The following is a 13,597-nucleotide window of genomic DNA, read 5'->3' as shown; positions in this document are numbered from 1 at the left end:
TCACAGCCTGCCGCCTGGTACAGCTTCTCAAGGGAACTTTCTGCAATGACAGAAATGCTCTAGATCTACACTCTCCAGTATGGTAACGACAAGCCAGATGTGACCATCGAGCATGTGAAATTTGTCTACTGGGACTGAGGAAATGAAAATTTTTTAAAATTTAAAGTTCGGCCATGTATAGCTAGTAGCTGAACAGCACAGGTGTAAAGTCACCTTGATCAGGTTCAGGCAGTGTAGTTGGGATTCTTTGGAAAAGGGCCATGGGACACTGGGACATCCTTTCCTCTGATGGAAGCTTGCCCAGACCACCCCACCAGCAGCGAAGCAGGGCCTTCTTTATTAGCTTCTTTATTATTACTTATAAACCCTTCTTTATTAGCCGGGAAGCAGGGTTTATAAGTAAATGATACCTGTCACTTTCTCTTTTTGAGCCTGTCTTGGTGGCCTGCCCAGTTAAGCTGGTAACATCTCTATTTAACAGAAGTTGATGGCCAAGTATCTAGTGAAAGGGAGGCCCCAGGTCAGTTTCACAAGATGGCCACGTCTCGGGCACTGTGGTCTTTTTGATGACCCAAGTCACAATGACCCAGAGGCCTGTACTCTGCAGGGATGGATGCCCATATTTATTCCACACAGTCTTATCAGGAATTCTGCTCTATATATGATGTATCTTTATATCTAGGAAAGGTTTTCATTGATTGACTTTTCTTTTTGTTCATAACAAAAATAAGTCCTTGGTTTCAAGAGTCCCTAATCTCTCTGTGGAGTAAGAAGCAGTTTAACATTTTCATCTCTGTCTTGTCGTCAACCACCCAGATCTTTAAAGAGCTGTTGATGTTTCAGGGAAAAGTTTTATTACTGGGACATCTCCATGGAAACAGAATCTCTGTTTCACAAGGCTGTGTGGCTCCTACAGCTTCCCCTACCTGATGCTGCCTGCATTTCTGACACACGGTAGCTGTTTATGCTGCTTGTTATGTCACAGGCACAGGGTTTGGCTTCAGATGGGGGACACAGTAATAAGAACATGAGCTCTGGTTAAAAAAAAGAGAGAGAATGTATTTAATACAATGAGCCACGACAGTTAAGGCAGAAGGAAAAAAGGGCTTTGGTAGCTCATTAATAATTCCACTGTGCGTAAAGAATCTTGCCTGGAGGGGATTTTTCTTTTACTCTCACGAAGAAACACAGCTGAGAATTTCACTTTATGCAGCTGCCCTTGCACAGCAGCATTTTAGAGCTGCTCTCTACTGCAGGCTTTGATCTTGCCGTGGTGGGGTCAGAGTCCTGTATGGGTCATTATGAAATGCTGTTGGTCTGGCTCCTCCCCAGAGGGCGGCTGTCTGCGTCACAGAAACCAGTCTCAGTGCCAGGAGCCCCGCTATCCCCCTCCCTATGCCCCAGGAGCCTGAGCCTGCCCCTCGGCAAGGCAGTGTGGGGCTGGCAGGCTCCTGTGTCCCAGGCCCGCCTTGTGCCAATATTAGGAATGACAGCGCTGAGTCAGATCATAGATGACCTGGAAACAGTGTCTGGTGCCTGGCAAATCCAGAAGACACTGGGCGCTTCTCTTGTTGTTTCTCCTGCACCCTCCTCAAGCTCACTATCCTCAGGCTGAGGGTACATTGGTGCTATAGATCCATATATATCCAAAATGCTACAGAGCTTGTGAGGAGCTCAGCAAGTCCGCCTGCCCTTGGAAGTAGCCTTCTCTTCCAGGGGGTTGACGTTTGTGTCTGGAAGGCCTCTTATTGACTAGGCCACCTTGTCTTTCAGAGGTTGCTTGATGATACAGTGAGCTGTTTACTTTGGCCTCACCATGCAGAAATGCTGACTGGGCCCTTCAGATGGTGTAGGGCAGTGCCCAGGCCTTAAAGAAAACAAATTGAGAAACTATGACTGGCCATGTCAGTGGGGGCCAGGCGCCTGCTCAGAGTCCTCACTTCTTGCTCTTCACTCACCCCAGCTGGGACCGGTTGGAGAAAAGGCTCCCCTGTGCCCTTCTAGGTTTCTGAGCTCTCAAGCTGTGGTTCTGACCCCTGCCAGGATTGTGAATTGCAGTTCTTGACAGTCTGTGGATATATCCAAGAACAGACAAGAGCATTTGTCTGCAAGTGTTCCTGCACAGGAGGCCTTGCCAAAGGTGGACACTGTCTCTGGCAGATTCCTTTAGGAGACTTCCATTTCCAGAAGTATCTGGCAGTAGTTCCAAGTTTGCCTTTAGTTGATACTCAAATTGTTTTACATCTTTCCTGCTTTTAACTCAGAGGGAATACATTTCCTAATTTTAGATGTATTTTACCAATGGTCTGTCACAGGTGGTCACTGTTCCATGGCTATGAGGGCAACTGAGCCATCTGTGCCTTTCCAGTGGCACCGTTGGCCACTCACATGGTCCTCGATCTCATGTGTATAAACCATGTGGCATAAGCGTAGCTGAGCCCCACACATGCTGTGTTGTTTTTCTTTGGCCCAAAACAGGGCCCAGGGAAGGAGGATGTGCTTCCCTTGAGTTCTAGTCATCTGTGTCCTGCTGTTCATAGACTCTATGATTGGAGCAGCAGGAGTCTTGGTCACCTGTGCACTTGTACGTTTTAAATTAACGTGTTTCATTTACTGCCACTAGCTGCTGCTGGGGGAGGAGTTGGAGGTTAGCAATGACTTGCTGAGCTCTTGGGCCCTCAGAGCAGAGAAGGCTGCCGCTCGCTTTCTTAGATACTCAAGGACTCCAGCCAAAGACAGGGAGCAATACTCCAAGGTTGGCCAAATAGGACATTTTTTATTTGTTTAGGACACTGGGACCTGAAGAGTTTTTGTTTGTGTGTTTTCTTGCTTATTACCATTGCATTTGAAATCTGTGGGTACACAGGCTGCTAATCTGGGTCTCAGTTTAAATTTAACAAGGATAAGTACCATAGCTGCCTTCTGTCATGGTATCTGGGAGCTCTGAGGATGTGTGATCAATATTTATTAACATTCTGCCACCACGTCTTGCACCAGTGACCTGGCTTTCATTCCCCAGGAGCTGTGGTGTAAAGAGTGAACTCATTAATTAGATTTCCTTGCCCCAGTCCATGCACTACCCTTGCACCATAGAACTCAACTCACCTGAAGGCAGTGTGTCCTAGCTGTCATCGAGGATGCTGTCACCATGTTAAAAGTTGGAATTGAATCATTTTTCCTCTAGGGAGTAAAAGCACCCTCATGGGATTGTACTTTGCTCCAAAGCGTTTAGTGTGGATTATGTGATTTGTATCTGGGGTTTCTGTGTCTCCATGAGTTGTAGGGCAAAGTTGACAGGCGGGCTCTCAGGCCTGGGCTCTTTTCTATCTCAGACACCTGGGCTCTCTCTGTACAGAGGAGAAGTGCCTCCAGATTTTAAAATGTTTTTACAGTGAGGCTTTGGCTTGAGCCTGGGGGATGGAGTTAGCCTATAATCAAGGATTTAAAAAATAGCATTTGGCCGGGCGCGGTGGCTCACGCCTGTAATCCTAGCACTCTGGGAGGCCGAGGTGGGCGGATCGTTTGAGCTCAGGAGTTCGAGACCAGCCTGAGCAAGAGCGAGACCCCATCTCTACTAAAAATAGAAAGAAATTATATGGACAGCTAAAAATATATATAGAAAAAATTAGCCGGGCATGGTGGCGCATGCCTGTAGTCCCAGCTACTCGGGAGGCTGAGACAGGAGGATCGCTTGAGCTCAGGAGTTTGAGGTTGCTGTGAGCTAAGCTGACGCCACGGCACTCACTCTAGCCCGGGCAACAGAGTGAGACTCTGTCTCAAAAAAAAAAAAAAAAAAAAAAAGCATTTATTAGAGATTATCTCTGATTGTTAAAATAATATGATATCATGGAAATACAGAAAAAATTTTAAAAATTAAAATCACTTGTAATCTTAACTACCCAAAGAGAACCACTTATTTATGTTTTGGTAAATTACATTTCAGTCTTTTACACACACATATATATGTATAAACATTTTAATAGAATTAGTGTATTTATACAAGTGGGTGATATTCCATTGTGTCAAGGTATCATAGTTTATTTGGGGTGTGTCTAATGTTTTCCTATTAGAAATGACAATATGGGGACCTCTTACCTCCCTGTCTGACCTTGTCAATTCCAGCCAGTATGTCCACCCCCATGTCCAGCTGTGTCAGGTCGAGAAGTCTCCGTCTGACTGTCCATTCTATCTTGCAGATTGTTTGCTACATGAAGAAAACTTCTCGGTGAGGTGCCCCAAGCACAAGGTGAGTTGGGCCCCAAGAGCCTGTGTTCCCAGCAGAGCTGGGGTCGAGGGTGGCTGAAAGACCTAAAAACCAGGCATTGGAAGACCTCATCCATGCCTGTCCCCACTTGTGCCTTGGATGCCAGCCTGCTCCTGGCCGTGGGAAGATGGAAAAGCATGATGCTGTAGGGAAACCTGTGGCAAAGGGTCAGCACCTTGAGTCGTATGAGGGGGCTGGGAGAAATGAGTTTTTGGGATGGGGGTTGTGTGTATTCTAAGAGAAATGAGAAATCAAACTCGGTAAAACTACTAATTTCCACTTTGGTTTAATAGAACCCCAGTTGCAAGGTTGGCATTTGGTAAGATTGGTTCTAGGCCTTGATACATAAGTAAAGACATTTATTTTCCCAGACTAAAAGAAATAGAGTTGATTCCAGGGCTTTGGGGAAACTCACATTTTCTTCCAGATTGTGATTCAGCACAAGTGACCTGCTGGTGCGCAGGGGATGGGCTGCCTCGGCGCCGCTTCCCAGTTTCTTTAAGAGGTGATCTCATGGTTGCCTCTTTTAGGAGAGGGCAGAAGATGAGGGGTGAACAGCCTGTTTGAGATACCACGTGTGTGGGGAAGGGAGGATACAGAGAGGGGCCCCCAAGAAAGGACCTGAATGGAGACAGCTGCCACCTGATGTTTCCTGCCATGGCCACACTCTCCGGCTGAGGTCACACTGACACCTGGTGGTCACTGGCCGCTCTCAGTCTTTAGTCTCCAAGTAGGACCAGCAAGGACTACAAAGGGGTCGAGAGAGGTCTGCTCTTAAAACACTCCTGAAAGATCCTTACTTATGCTTCTCTTAAAAAGTTATTTTCAGGAGCGGATCATACGATGTTAGAGTATTCTCTTCATTTTCACTGAATTTAACTGTTACTTCTGGAGCTCCCCTGTTTTAATGACCACATTTTGCCTCAGAGAGCCTTGTCTGAATGTCTCTGGTTTGTCGGTCAGTACTGACTCTGCCTTTTCTTTCCTTTTCCATGTGCTGTTCCTGTCCCCTCTGCCCTCCCTGATTCCATGTTCTCCTCTGTCCCTCCTGTCTTGTCTCCTCTTGGCTTTGCCGGCGGCAGCCTCCCCTTCCGTGCCCTCTCCCCCCGTTGCAGAACAAGACCGCAAAAGGCAGCCTCAGCACAGAGCAGTCGGAGCGGGGGTGAGGGGGGCGTGTGCTCGTGGGAATGGAGAGGACAGCAAGCACAGGTGAGTCAGGGCCACCCGGCTCCCACCGTCACCTGCCTGCTCCCAGCGGGTGTTGGTGCCTCTGCCCTCCTGCTCACCCCAGGCTGCACCACCAGCGTCTAGTCACATGGATTACCAGCACCAGGTGGATAAAGTGTTTTCCCATTTGTGACTTAGCTCCCAGAATGTCCGTGGGAAGGTGGTGGGGACTTCAAAACTGCCCACTGCTGACGGGTTCAGGACAGAACTGGCAAGGGGTCCTCGTGAGTGGCTCTCCTAAAGACAGATGTCACCAGCTCCTAGGACGGACCCTCTAGGGCAGGGTGCTTCTGCCAGCAGCTCCTGCTCTTCCCTGTCTCAGGGTTCTAGCCAGAGGTCTCTTCTTTTTAATTCACTATATTTCTGTAAAGCTTATAGTATGATTTCCTTCGAAAAACACAAAATTCTCCAGGTTTTGATATTTGAAATACTTTTTTTCATAGTACTATGAAGGATTCCTTTTCATAGAAGTACAAACGAAAGGAAAATCTTCTCAAAGATTTAGTAGACTTTAGCATCTGATTTAATTTTATCTTTAAAAAATCTCAAGAGATTGAGCTGTGCTTTTGTGAGTGTGTGGGTCATGGTCGGGGCTGTCCAGCAGGTGTCTCTGAAAACAGTGTTACAGGACTTGGGTCTGTAGAAGCCGAGGTCTCCACTGCTGTGCACCTGCTCCTCTGCCCTCCCTGCCTGCCAAGGAGTCACTGAGGTGTGAGGGGAAATAGGTTGCGAAGAGAAGAAAAACCGAAATGTAGCTTCTAGCACTACAGGTTGGGGTGGGGAGACTAGCTGTCTCAGAGATGTCCCTTGAGGGATCATTTCTCTCAGAGGAAGGGACTCCTGCAGCGTCTGACCTACACAGCTCTGGCTGCGCCAGACCTGTCCCTCGGGCAGCACCACACCCGACTGCCCTCTGTATACTGTGCCCTCCCCCTCCTTACAACCGGGAGGTTTCCTCTCTCTGGAATACCCAGCAGTAATTTGAAGAAAAAATCTAACTCATCTCAGAATGTGGCTGTTTTCCTGCTCTGAGAAGACACTTGTTTCTTAGGTGGGTCCCGGTGCTGCCTTGCTGGGGTGCCAGGGAGTGCCCTGCAGTGCTGCTTTGCTCTTGTCCTCTTCCAAGGAGTAGGTTTGGCAACAACAGTGGGGTCAAAACAAAGCTGGACAGGTGGCTGGGTGCCATCCTGTGTGTTCTTGGGTCATAGGAACCAAATGAGCAAGTGGAGCCCTGTGGACCTTCAGAGTACCGTCTCTGTTGGCCCTTCTTCATGTCCCTGGCTTGCATGTGTTGCTGTGCCAGGGCAGGCTCTGCTATCTCACAGCGATGCCTCTGTGCCTGGCCCAGATATTGGAGTCAAGTTCTGTAGGGACCGATGAGTGTTCCTAGAATGTGAACTGAAAGACTTGGTGTGGAAAGAACCATTGTGGTTCAGTGCTTTTGGGTTTTGTTCTGGAATTCCAACTTGTGTTTGAGAAAAAGGGAAAATTTGGACCCCAGGCCTGGTGGGCAAATCTCTTGGGGATTCTGTTCATGGTCTTGTTCCTCTCTGCTTCTTCATGGGCCCTCCCACCTGTTGGGGCCCTCAGCTCTTGAGCAGAACAGTGAGCTCAGCATCCGCTTCTCCCCAGGTTGAAGCATAGAGTGATTAAGTGGCCAGACCCATCATGGAGATAGTCTCAAGTCCGTTGACGTTGGACCACTCGCCTCTTGGCGGGAAAGGATGGACATGCTATGTCTAGTCTTGTCCACCTGAAGCTGTTTTCTTCTTGTGTTGTTTCCACCAGGCGGGGGCCTTTCCTGGTTCCTCAGTTCAGCAGAGTTGCATTGAGGATAGTCACTGTCCTTCAGGTCCAGGGTGCACCATAGGATTGTGCAAGAGCCCCAGTGATTGGGGACAGAAACACACCCCTACCCTAAAGGAGTGCTTGTCTTGGTGTCCATGCTGGGCACAGAGAGTCACCATTATGGGGTGCCCCGACAAGGCAGGGAGGGGATAGTGGACATGCGTGTATGTCTGCCTCCTGGTGCCCCACCTTCTCAGGCAGAGTGGTGTGGAAAGTGCGATGTGACCAAGGTCGGGCCACTTAATGTCTCTGTGCCTCAGTTTCTTTTCTAAAAAGAGGAATAACAATGCCAGCCTTGGAAGCATTCTGTTAGAAAATGTGTCTAACATGCCAGCACAGAGACACGCTGGGCACACTGCCTCACAGCCTGCGGGTCTGCCACGCCTGGCTATGCCTTGCTACTAGCAGGAGCTGGAGGGGTCAGGGCTGCAGATTGGACCCTGCAGCTGCCTCATTTAGCAGAAAATACCCAAGGCTGGGGGTTAAAAGATGCCACCCCTACACCTCGTGTGGAGTACCTGGCGCTTGTCCCTCCCAGGTCAGGAATGCCAGAGAGGAAAGGTCCTTAGACCTGCCCATTGCTGAGGACGGGTGTGGCAGACCTGTGGGTGCCACTCTTTGCTTGTGCTGAGATTATTGTTGTCTTGATGGCTTCTGTGTGGCTGGTGGGCAGGGCTTTGACAACGGGACCCTATACCCAGCTCCCCTTGTCACATAAACAGAAGGCCCCAGCGTCCCCTTCCAGGCCCTATGATCCAGGACAGGAAGCAGTAACCTTCATCCAGGCTGACGCTCTGTCCTGAGTGCACAGAGATGGTACCTGACCATTCACCTTACCCATAACAGCCATGGAAGAAAGCTGAGCAAGATAAGGAAAGGGAGAAGTAGCCTCCCTGCCCCTAGAGCTGGATGTCACATAGCCAATCCATGTAAGAACAAGTGTCACTTCTAGAGTCCCTCTTCCCCCAGGTTGGGCCAGGGGAAGCCCCAGGATTACATATCCAGAGGAGAATCCCCAGGCCAGGCACGTGAGTTTCCTGCAGGGCACCTTGCTTCCAACACCGTGCTGCTGCTCAAAGCCCTGCCTCTCAGCAACGAGCGTAGCCTCCACCAAGCCCCCCTGCTGTCCCATCTCCTTTCTACCTCACAGGTTCTCATCGCATTTAGGATGAAGTCCAGACTCCTAACCTTGGCCCAAAAGCCTCTGAAAGTCTCAGGCAAGGGTCTCCAGGCTCCTGGTCTCTCCTTCAGCTCCTCAGGGGCTGGGCTTCCTCCCTCTGGCTTTTGCATACTCAGCTCCCCATGCCAGAAGCATTTTGCCTGCCCATCTCCATGTCACAGCCTCCATTTCATCTCCACATCTCAGCTTGAGTGTCACTTTCTCCGAGAAGTTTTATTGCCCCACTCTCCCCACTCTGCAACCTGTTCCTAGCATCCCAAGTTCAGCTTGTTCACTTGATGACTGCCTGTCTCTCCACCAGGCTGTGGGCCCCTCAAGGGCAGGGACTGCATCTGTCTCTGCACCGTGCTGGCCTGGCCCAGAGCAGGACTCAAGAGTAGTGCTGAGTGAGTCTGTGTTAAGGGATGAATGCAAGAGTCTAAGGAAGGACTCTTGGACCTTGATTGCAGATGCCCTAAGTCAGTACAGATTCAGAATTAGATTTCCCTCCACACCCTCCCTCTCCGGGTGGGAATTACGTGTCTATTTTAGAGATGAGGAAATGGGCTCTGGGTGAATCCTGGCCAGGTCAGGTGGTGTTGAGATGATGGATTCTTGCTGCAGTTGGGAAAGGCAGGCTTAGAGTCTGATGTGGAAGGACACAAGGACAGTGTCCCAGGATCACACCACGAGTATAGAGGGGTATAGTCAAAAGCAGGGAGTGAGCTAGGGAGCATGGGGGGTGAAGCCCTATACACAGGCAGCTGAGCATGAAGATGCCTTTGTTTAAAGAGAGTTACCTGCCTTCAGCACAGGAGTGGCAGGTAGTGTGCTCCACTGCAGCTGCTCCTGGGCTCCCTGCCTGGAGCACAGCCCTCTCCTCTCAGCCACGTCACATGCAGTGGGATGCACAGTCCCTGCAGCCCAGCCAGAAGAGCTTTGCAATTCATGAGCCCCAGTCCTACCTCTAACCAGTCATGTGGCTTTGGGCCACATGTGTCACCTCTCCAGGCTTTAGCTTTTCATCTTAGACACAGGGGTCAGGGTCTCAATGCTATTATGAAATACCACCTATAAAGCTTCTAACACAGAGCCTGGCACAGGCTATTTCTATTCTTCCTACTGAAGAAACAGTTTTTAAAAAGTCACTCTTGAGAAGTTGGGGTCCTGTCACATTCAGGATACCATGTGTTTGGGCCAGTCTAGTCATCAAGTCACCGGACCCTGGGGAAAGCCCGTGTTGGGAAGGCTGGAGGGCAGAGCCCAGGCTGGGGTGCTGAAGGACTGCCACTGCCTGGGCTGTGTGGCACCCCCAAGAGGGGTGCACGGTCAGCAGCACAGAACTGACTGGCCAGGCTTGGCCCTAAGTGCCCAGGCATGCTTCATTCTGACGTGGGGGGCTGGTGTGGGGCCTGCTGTTCTGAGTAATTAGCAAGACTGGAGTGCAGGCCCAAGACTGCTACTTGCTGGCAGGGAGAGCAAACCCTGATCTGTCCTTCCCTCCACGAACAGAGCCTGGCCGGGTGCCCGTGGGCATCTGGCCTTGGTTCACACAGATAGCCCAAGTCCCCAGCAAGATGATGCCATTCTGGTCATTTGTTGAGGTGCCCATTAGTTCAGCCCTGGAAAGGGCCCTTGGTTCCTGGGGTGGCATTAGAGATGACACAAGAACTGATGTTTAATACTGTTTCTCTTCACTTTCCTGGCTGCCTTAGTCTCGGGAAAACCATAGTGAGCAGTGGAGAATCCCTGTGCCACCAAGGAGGAGAACACATGGATTGTGAGGGATGGGTGACATCTGGGGCCCACAGCCACCTTCAGACCTAGGGAGGCCACACCATGGCCATGGACATACTGGGAATATGTCAGGATAGCCTCAGCTATGGGGTCTGTCTTTACATGCGTGTGGTGACAGTGCGCTGTTTCTGTGGAGTGTCTTCCTGCTCATTGGTGTTCTCTGCCAAGCAGTCAGGAACCTCCCTGGGCGAGGGTGTGTGTGTGTGTGCTTGATAATAGCACATTCCTGGCCGGGTGCGGTGGCTCACACCTGTAATCCTAGCACTCTGGGAGGCCGAGGCGGGAGGATCCCTCAAGGTCAGGAGTTCGAGACCCGTCTCTACTAAAAAATAGAAAGAAATTATCTGGACAACTAAAAATATATAGAAAAAATTAGCCGGGCGTGGTGGCACATGCCTGTAGTCCCAGCTACTTGGGAGGCTGTTTGCTTGAGCCTGGGAATTTGAGGTTGCTGTGACCGAGGCTGACGCCACGGCACTCTAGCCCAGGCAACAGAGCAAGACTCTGTCTCAAAAAAAGGAAAAAAACAAAAACAAAAAAACACATTCCTCACTCCCGCAGGCCCAGCCACCTTAACTGCCTACATGTGAGTGAGCTTTATGGAAGCAGACATGGGTTGGTGGTGCGTGGCTTCCTGGGGTTTGTTTATCAGTAGAGGGCACCAAAGAGGGCTTTGAGGAAGCAGCAAGGTGAGCCCCAGTGACAGTCTCACAAGCACTGTGATTGGCAGAAGCAAGTGAAGGGCCAGGCTGCCGCCGCTCCTGGCTCCTAGTATAATTTTTCTGAACTGAATTCCTTGGAAACTTTTTGAGACTTTTGCACATGGGGTGGCCCATGGAGCATTCCACAGAGGCCCTTAGAATAACCCATCTCCCTTACATGGGTTGTTGGAATCACCTTCCTGACCTGGGCTGGAAGACAAGAGAAGCCTGGCAGCCAGGGTGGGGGGGCCTCGGGTTCCTCGGGAGCCAGAAGGATTAATATCTTCCAGCTCCGTGCCAGCCTTGGAAACAAACTGAGACCTGTCCTCCCCTGTCCCAGGCCATGGGAAGAGTATTCTTTGCTAAGTGTAAAAGAACTGCTGTATCAACTGGAGGCAGATGGGCAATTGCCCTAAGAAGCTGGACTTTGAGAAGGTCCTTCCACACATTGGCTGGATGCTCTCAGCCACCTCTAAGGACCACGCCCTGCCACTAAGTGCTGAACCACAACCGCAGGAGTCCCAAGCGCTGCTCACCATGCTCTGGTGAAGCTCCGTGAGCTGCCCCACTCGAGGTCAGGGAATCCTCTCCTGGTCTCAATTCCTTCTGTGTACTGGGAAGGCAGACACGCTCTGAGGAGCCCTCAGTTCAGCCCCAGCACCGTAAGTAAGGTCATTGCTCCCTTTAACCATGTTCTAGGTCCAAAGCCACATGGTGGCACCAACATTGGTCTTGATGTGTCCCTCGTCAGCTGCACATTTATAGAGGGGTCTGAGCTCCGGGTCCCTGCTGAAAGCCCTATCCCAGGGGCACCACGGAACAGGCTGTTGGCAGCATACCATGTGGAAATTCCTGGGCCTCAGTGTCTGTTCCTTGTCTTCCAGGTGAGACTGTGGAGATGAGAAAGAAGGTGGTGGACACTCGTGTTGGAAACGGTCCTACCTGCAGCCCCACCCTGCCCCGCCCCGCGTGCCCGCCCATGCCAGCACTTCCTTCCTAAGCTCTCACATCACATTCAAACCAGTGACACCACAGGAAAGAAAGACCCAAGACGTCGGAATGGCTGTTTCCATGGACACAATCTCCATAGTGACAATGTGGGGGGAGGGGGGAGGGGTGGGAGGATGGGTTTGGGCGGGGGGAATTAAAAGGGAGGGATAAAAATATATATATATAAATCTATTTTTAGTCTGGAAAGACTTTGTTTAAATGAAAGGTGCGCTATCCCTTTTGATTCTATTTTAAAATTATCTAGTTAAAGAATTCCAAATTTCCAGTGACAGTGAAAATTAAATGTGAAATTGAAGTGAACAAACCCTCATCTCATAAAGGACAGGGTGTGTGTGGCTTTGATCTTTAGCCTGTCACACGCCAATTCAGAGAACACTAGACCCAGGATTGAAAGAGCAGACAAACCACACCTGAACCATCTTTTTGTCATTAATTTGTTTCAAAAGGGGAAGGTTTTAGGGGGAGGGAAACGGGGACGGTTCATGTTTTCAAGAGTGGGGGAATGATATCTAAACACAAAAAATAAATTTTTTTCATTTCCAGAAACACTATTTATTTTATCTTTTTTTTATTTTTTATCTTTTTGGGGGGTGAAATTGGCAGATGCCTGAGGTCATAGCTATGTCCTGGGTCACTGTGGCTGGGGAGGACCCCAAGGGTCCCACCAAGTGTACACAGTGGCCTTGCAGCAGCAGGCAAAATCAAGGGGCCGCCTGTGGGGCCCTCTGTCCTTAGCACATTCCAGGCAGCTGTGCCCTGACCATAGGGACCCACGGGGATAGGAGGCGGCCCAGGCCTCTGCTGCCGGCATAGGCAGTATGAGCAGTGGGCAGTGACAGGGAGGGACTGTCAGTGTGATCAGTGTGGGTTAAGCTGACCAGGAACACCCACTTAACTCTTTTTCCTTTTTGCTTTTATTTTTATAAAGGAAAAGGCCTGTCACATAGGCAGCCCCATGCTACATGATTCTTTATGTTGTTTTGTTTTGTTTTGTAAATTGTATAATTTTTAAATATCTGAGTTTTAATAAAAGAAGAAAAAAGTACAAAAAAAATCTTAAGGCCTTAAGAAGGGGTTAGTGCATCTTTCAGGGGTCACTCTGCCATGGGGATAAAATAGCTGTTTCACAAACAGTTTTATTTAAAAAAACAAAAAACAAAAAAATCAAAAAAATAATAAACTTCATTTTAACCTTGTTTCTTTTTTTGTGTAATATAAACTGAATGCGTCTCTTCTTTCTCCCAGTCTGGCTTCCAAAAGGTGGCTTTGGTGCTGCAGAGGAGGCTGCCCTCAAGCCTGATCTGTCCCTTCCCAGCCTCTGGAAGGCCAGGCTGCTTGTGCAGCAGAGCTTCAAACGAAGCAAAACCCAGGACTCCACCCTGCCACTCATGGGGTGGGGGGACCTCAGCCAGTTTAGGGGGACAGTCAGATTTACTTAAGTTGATGTGAGGACATATTTCCAATCAACATAAATTTTAAAGGTTATTAAAAAATAATGCCATGTCAATGGGCTTTTTTAGAGGGCAGGAATACTAGAAGGAATGTTGTGAAGTAGAAATAAGCAATTATAAATGAGTTCTTGTGTGCTCG

General features: G+C 49.5%; 1 protein-coding gene across 3 annotated transcripts in view; it reads left to right on the top strand.

Moving 5' to 3' along the window:
* The window catches only part of TCF20 (transcription factor 20), a 96,523-nt gene extending 84,433 nt beyond the window's left edge, over positions 1–12,090 (top strand). Inside the window, exons 4-6 of one of the 3 annotated variants that reach the window (XM_069491482.1) lie at positions 4,197–4,246; positions 5,347–5,473; positions 11,881–12,090. In XM_069491482.1, the coding sequence (XP_069347583.1) occupies positions 4,197–4,246; positions 5,347–5,430 (134 nt within the window). In that variant the 3' untranslated portion in view covers positions 5,431–5,473; positions 11,881–12,090. The other 2 variants (XM_069491484.1, XM_069491481.1) reach the window with 2 other exon arrangements.
* Positions 12,091–13,597: the final 1,507 nt, after the last annotated feature.

Source organism: Eulemur rufifrons, chromosome 16 (assembly GCF_041146395.1).
Source record: "Eulemur rufifrons isolate Redbay chromosome 16, OSU_ERuf_1, whole genome shotgun sequence".
NCBI lineage: Eukaryota > Metazoa > Chordata > Mammalia > Primates > Lemuridae > Eulemur > Eulemur rufifrons.
Note: the sequence above shows the minus strand (reverse complement) of the source record. Positions and strands in the feature narration are given on the sequence as shown.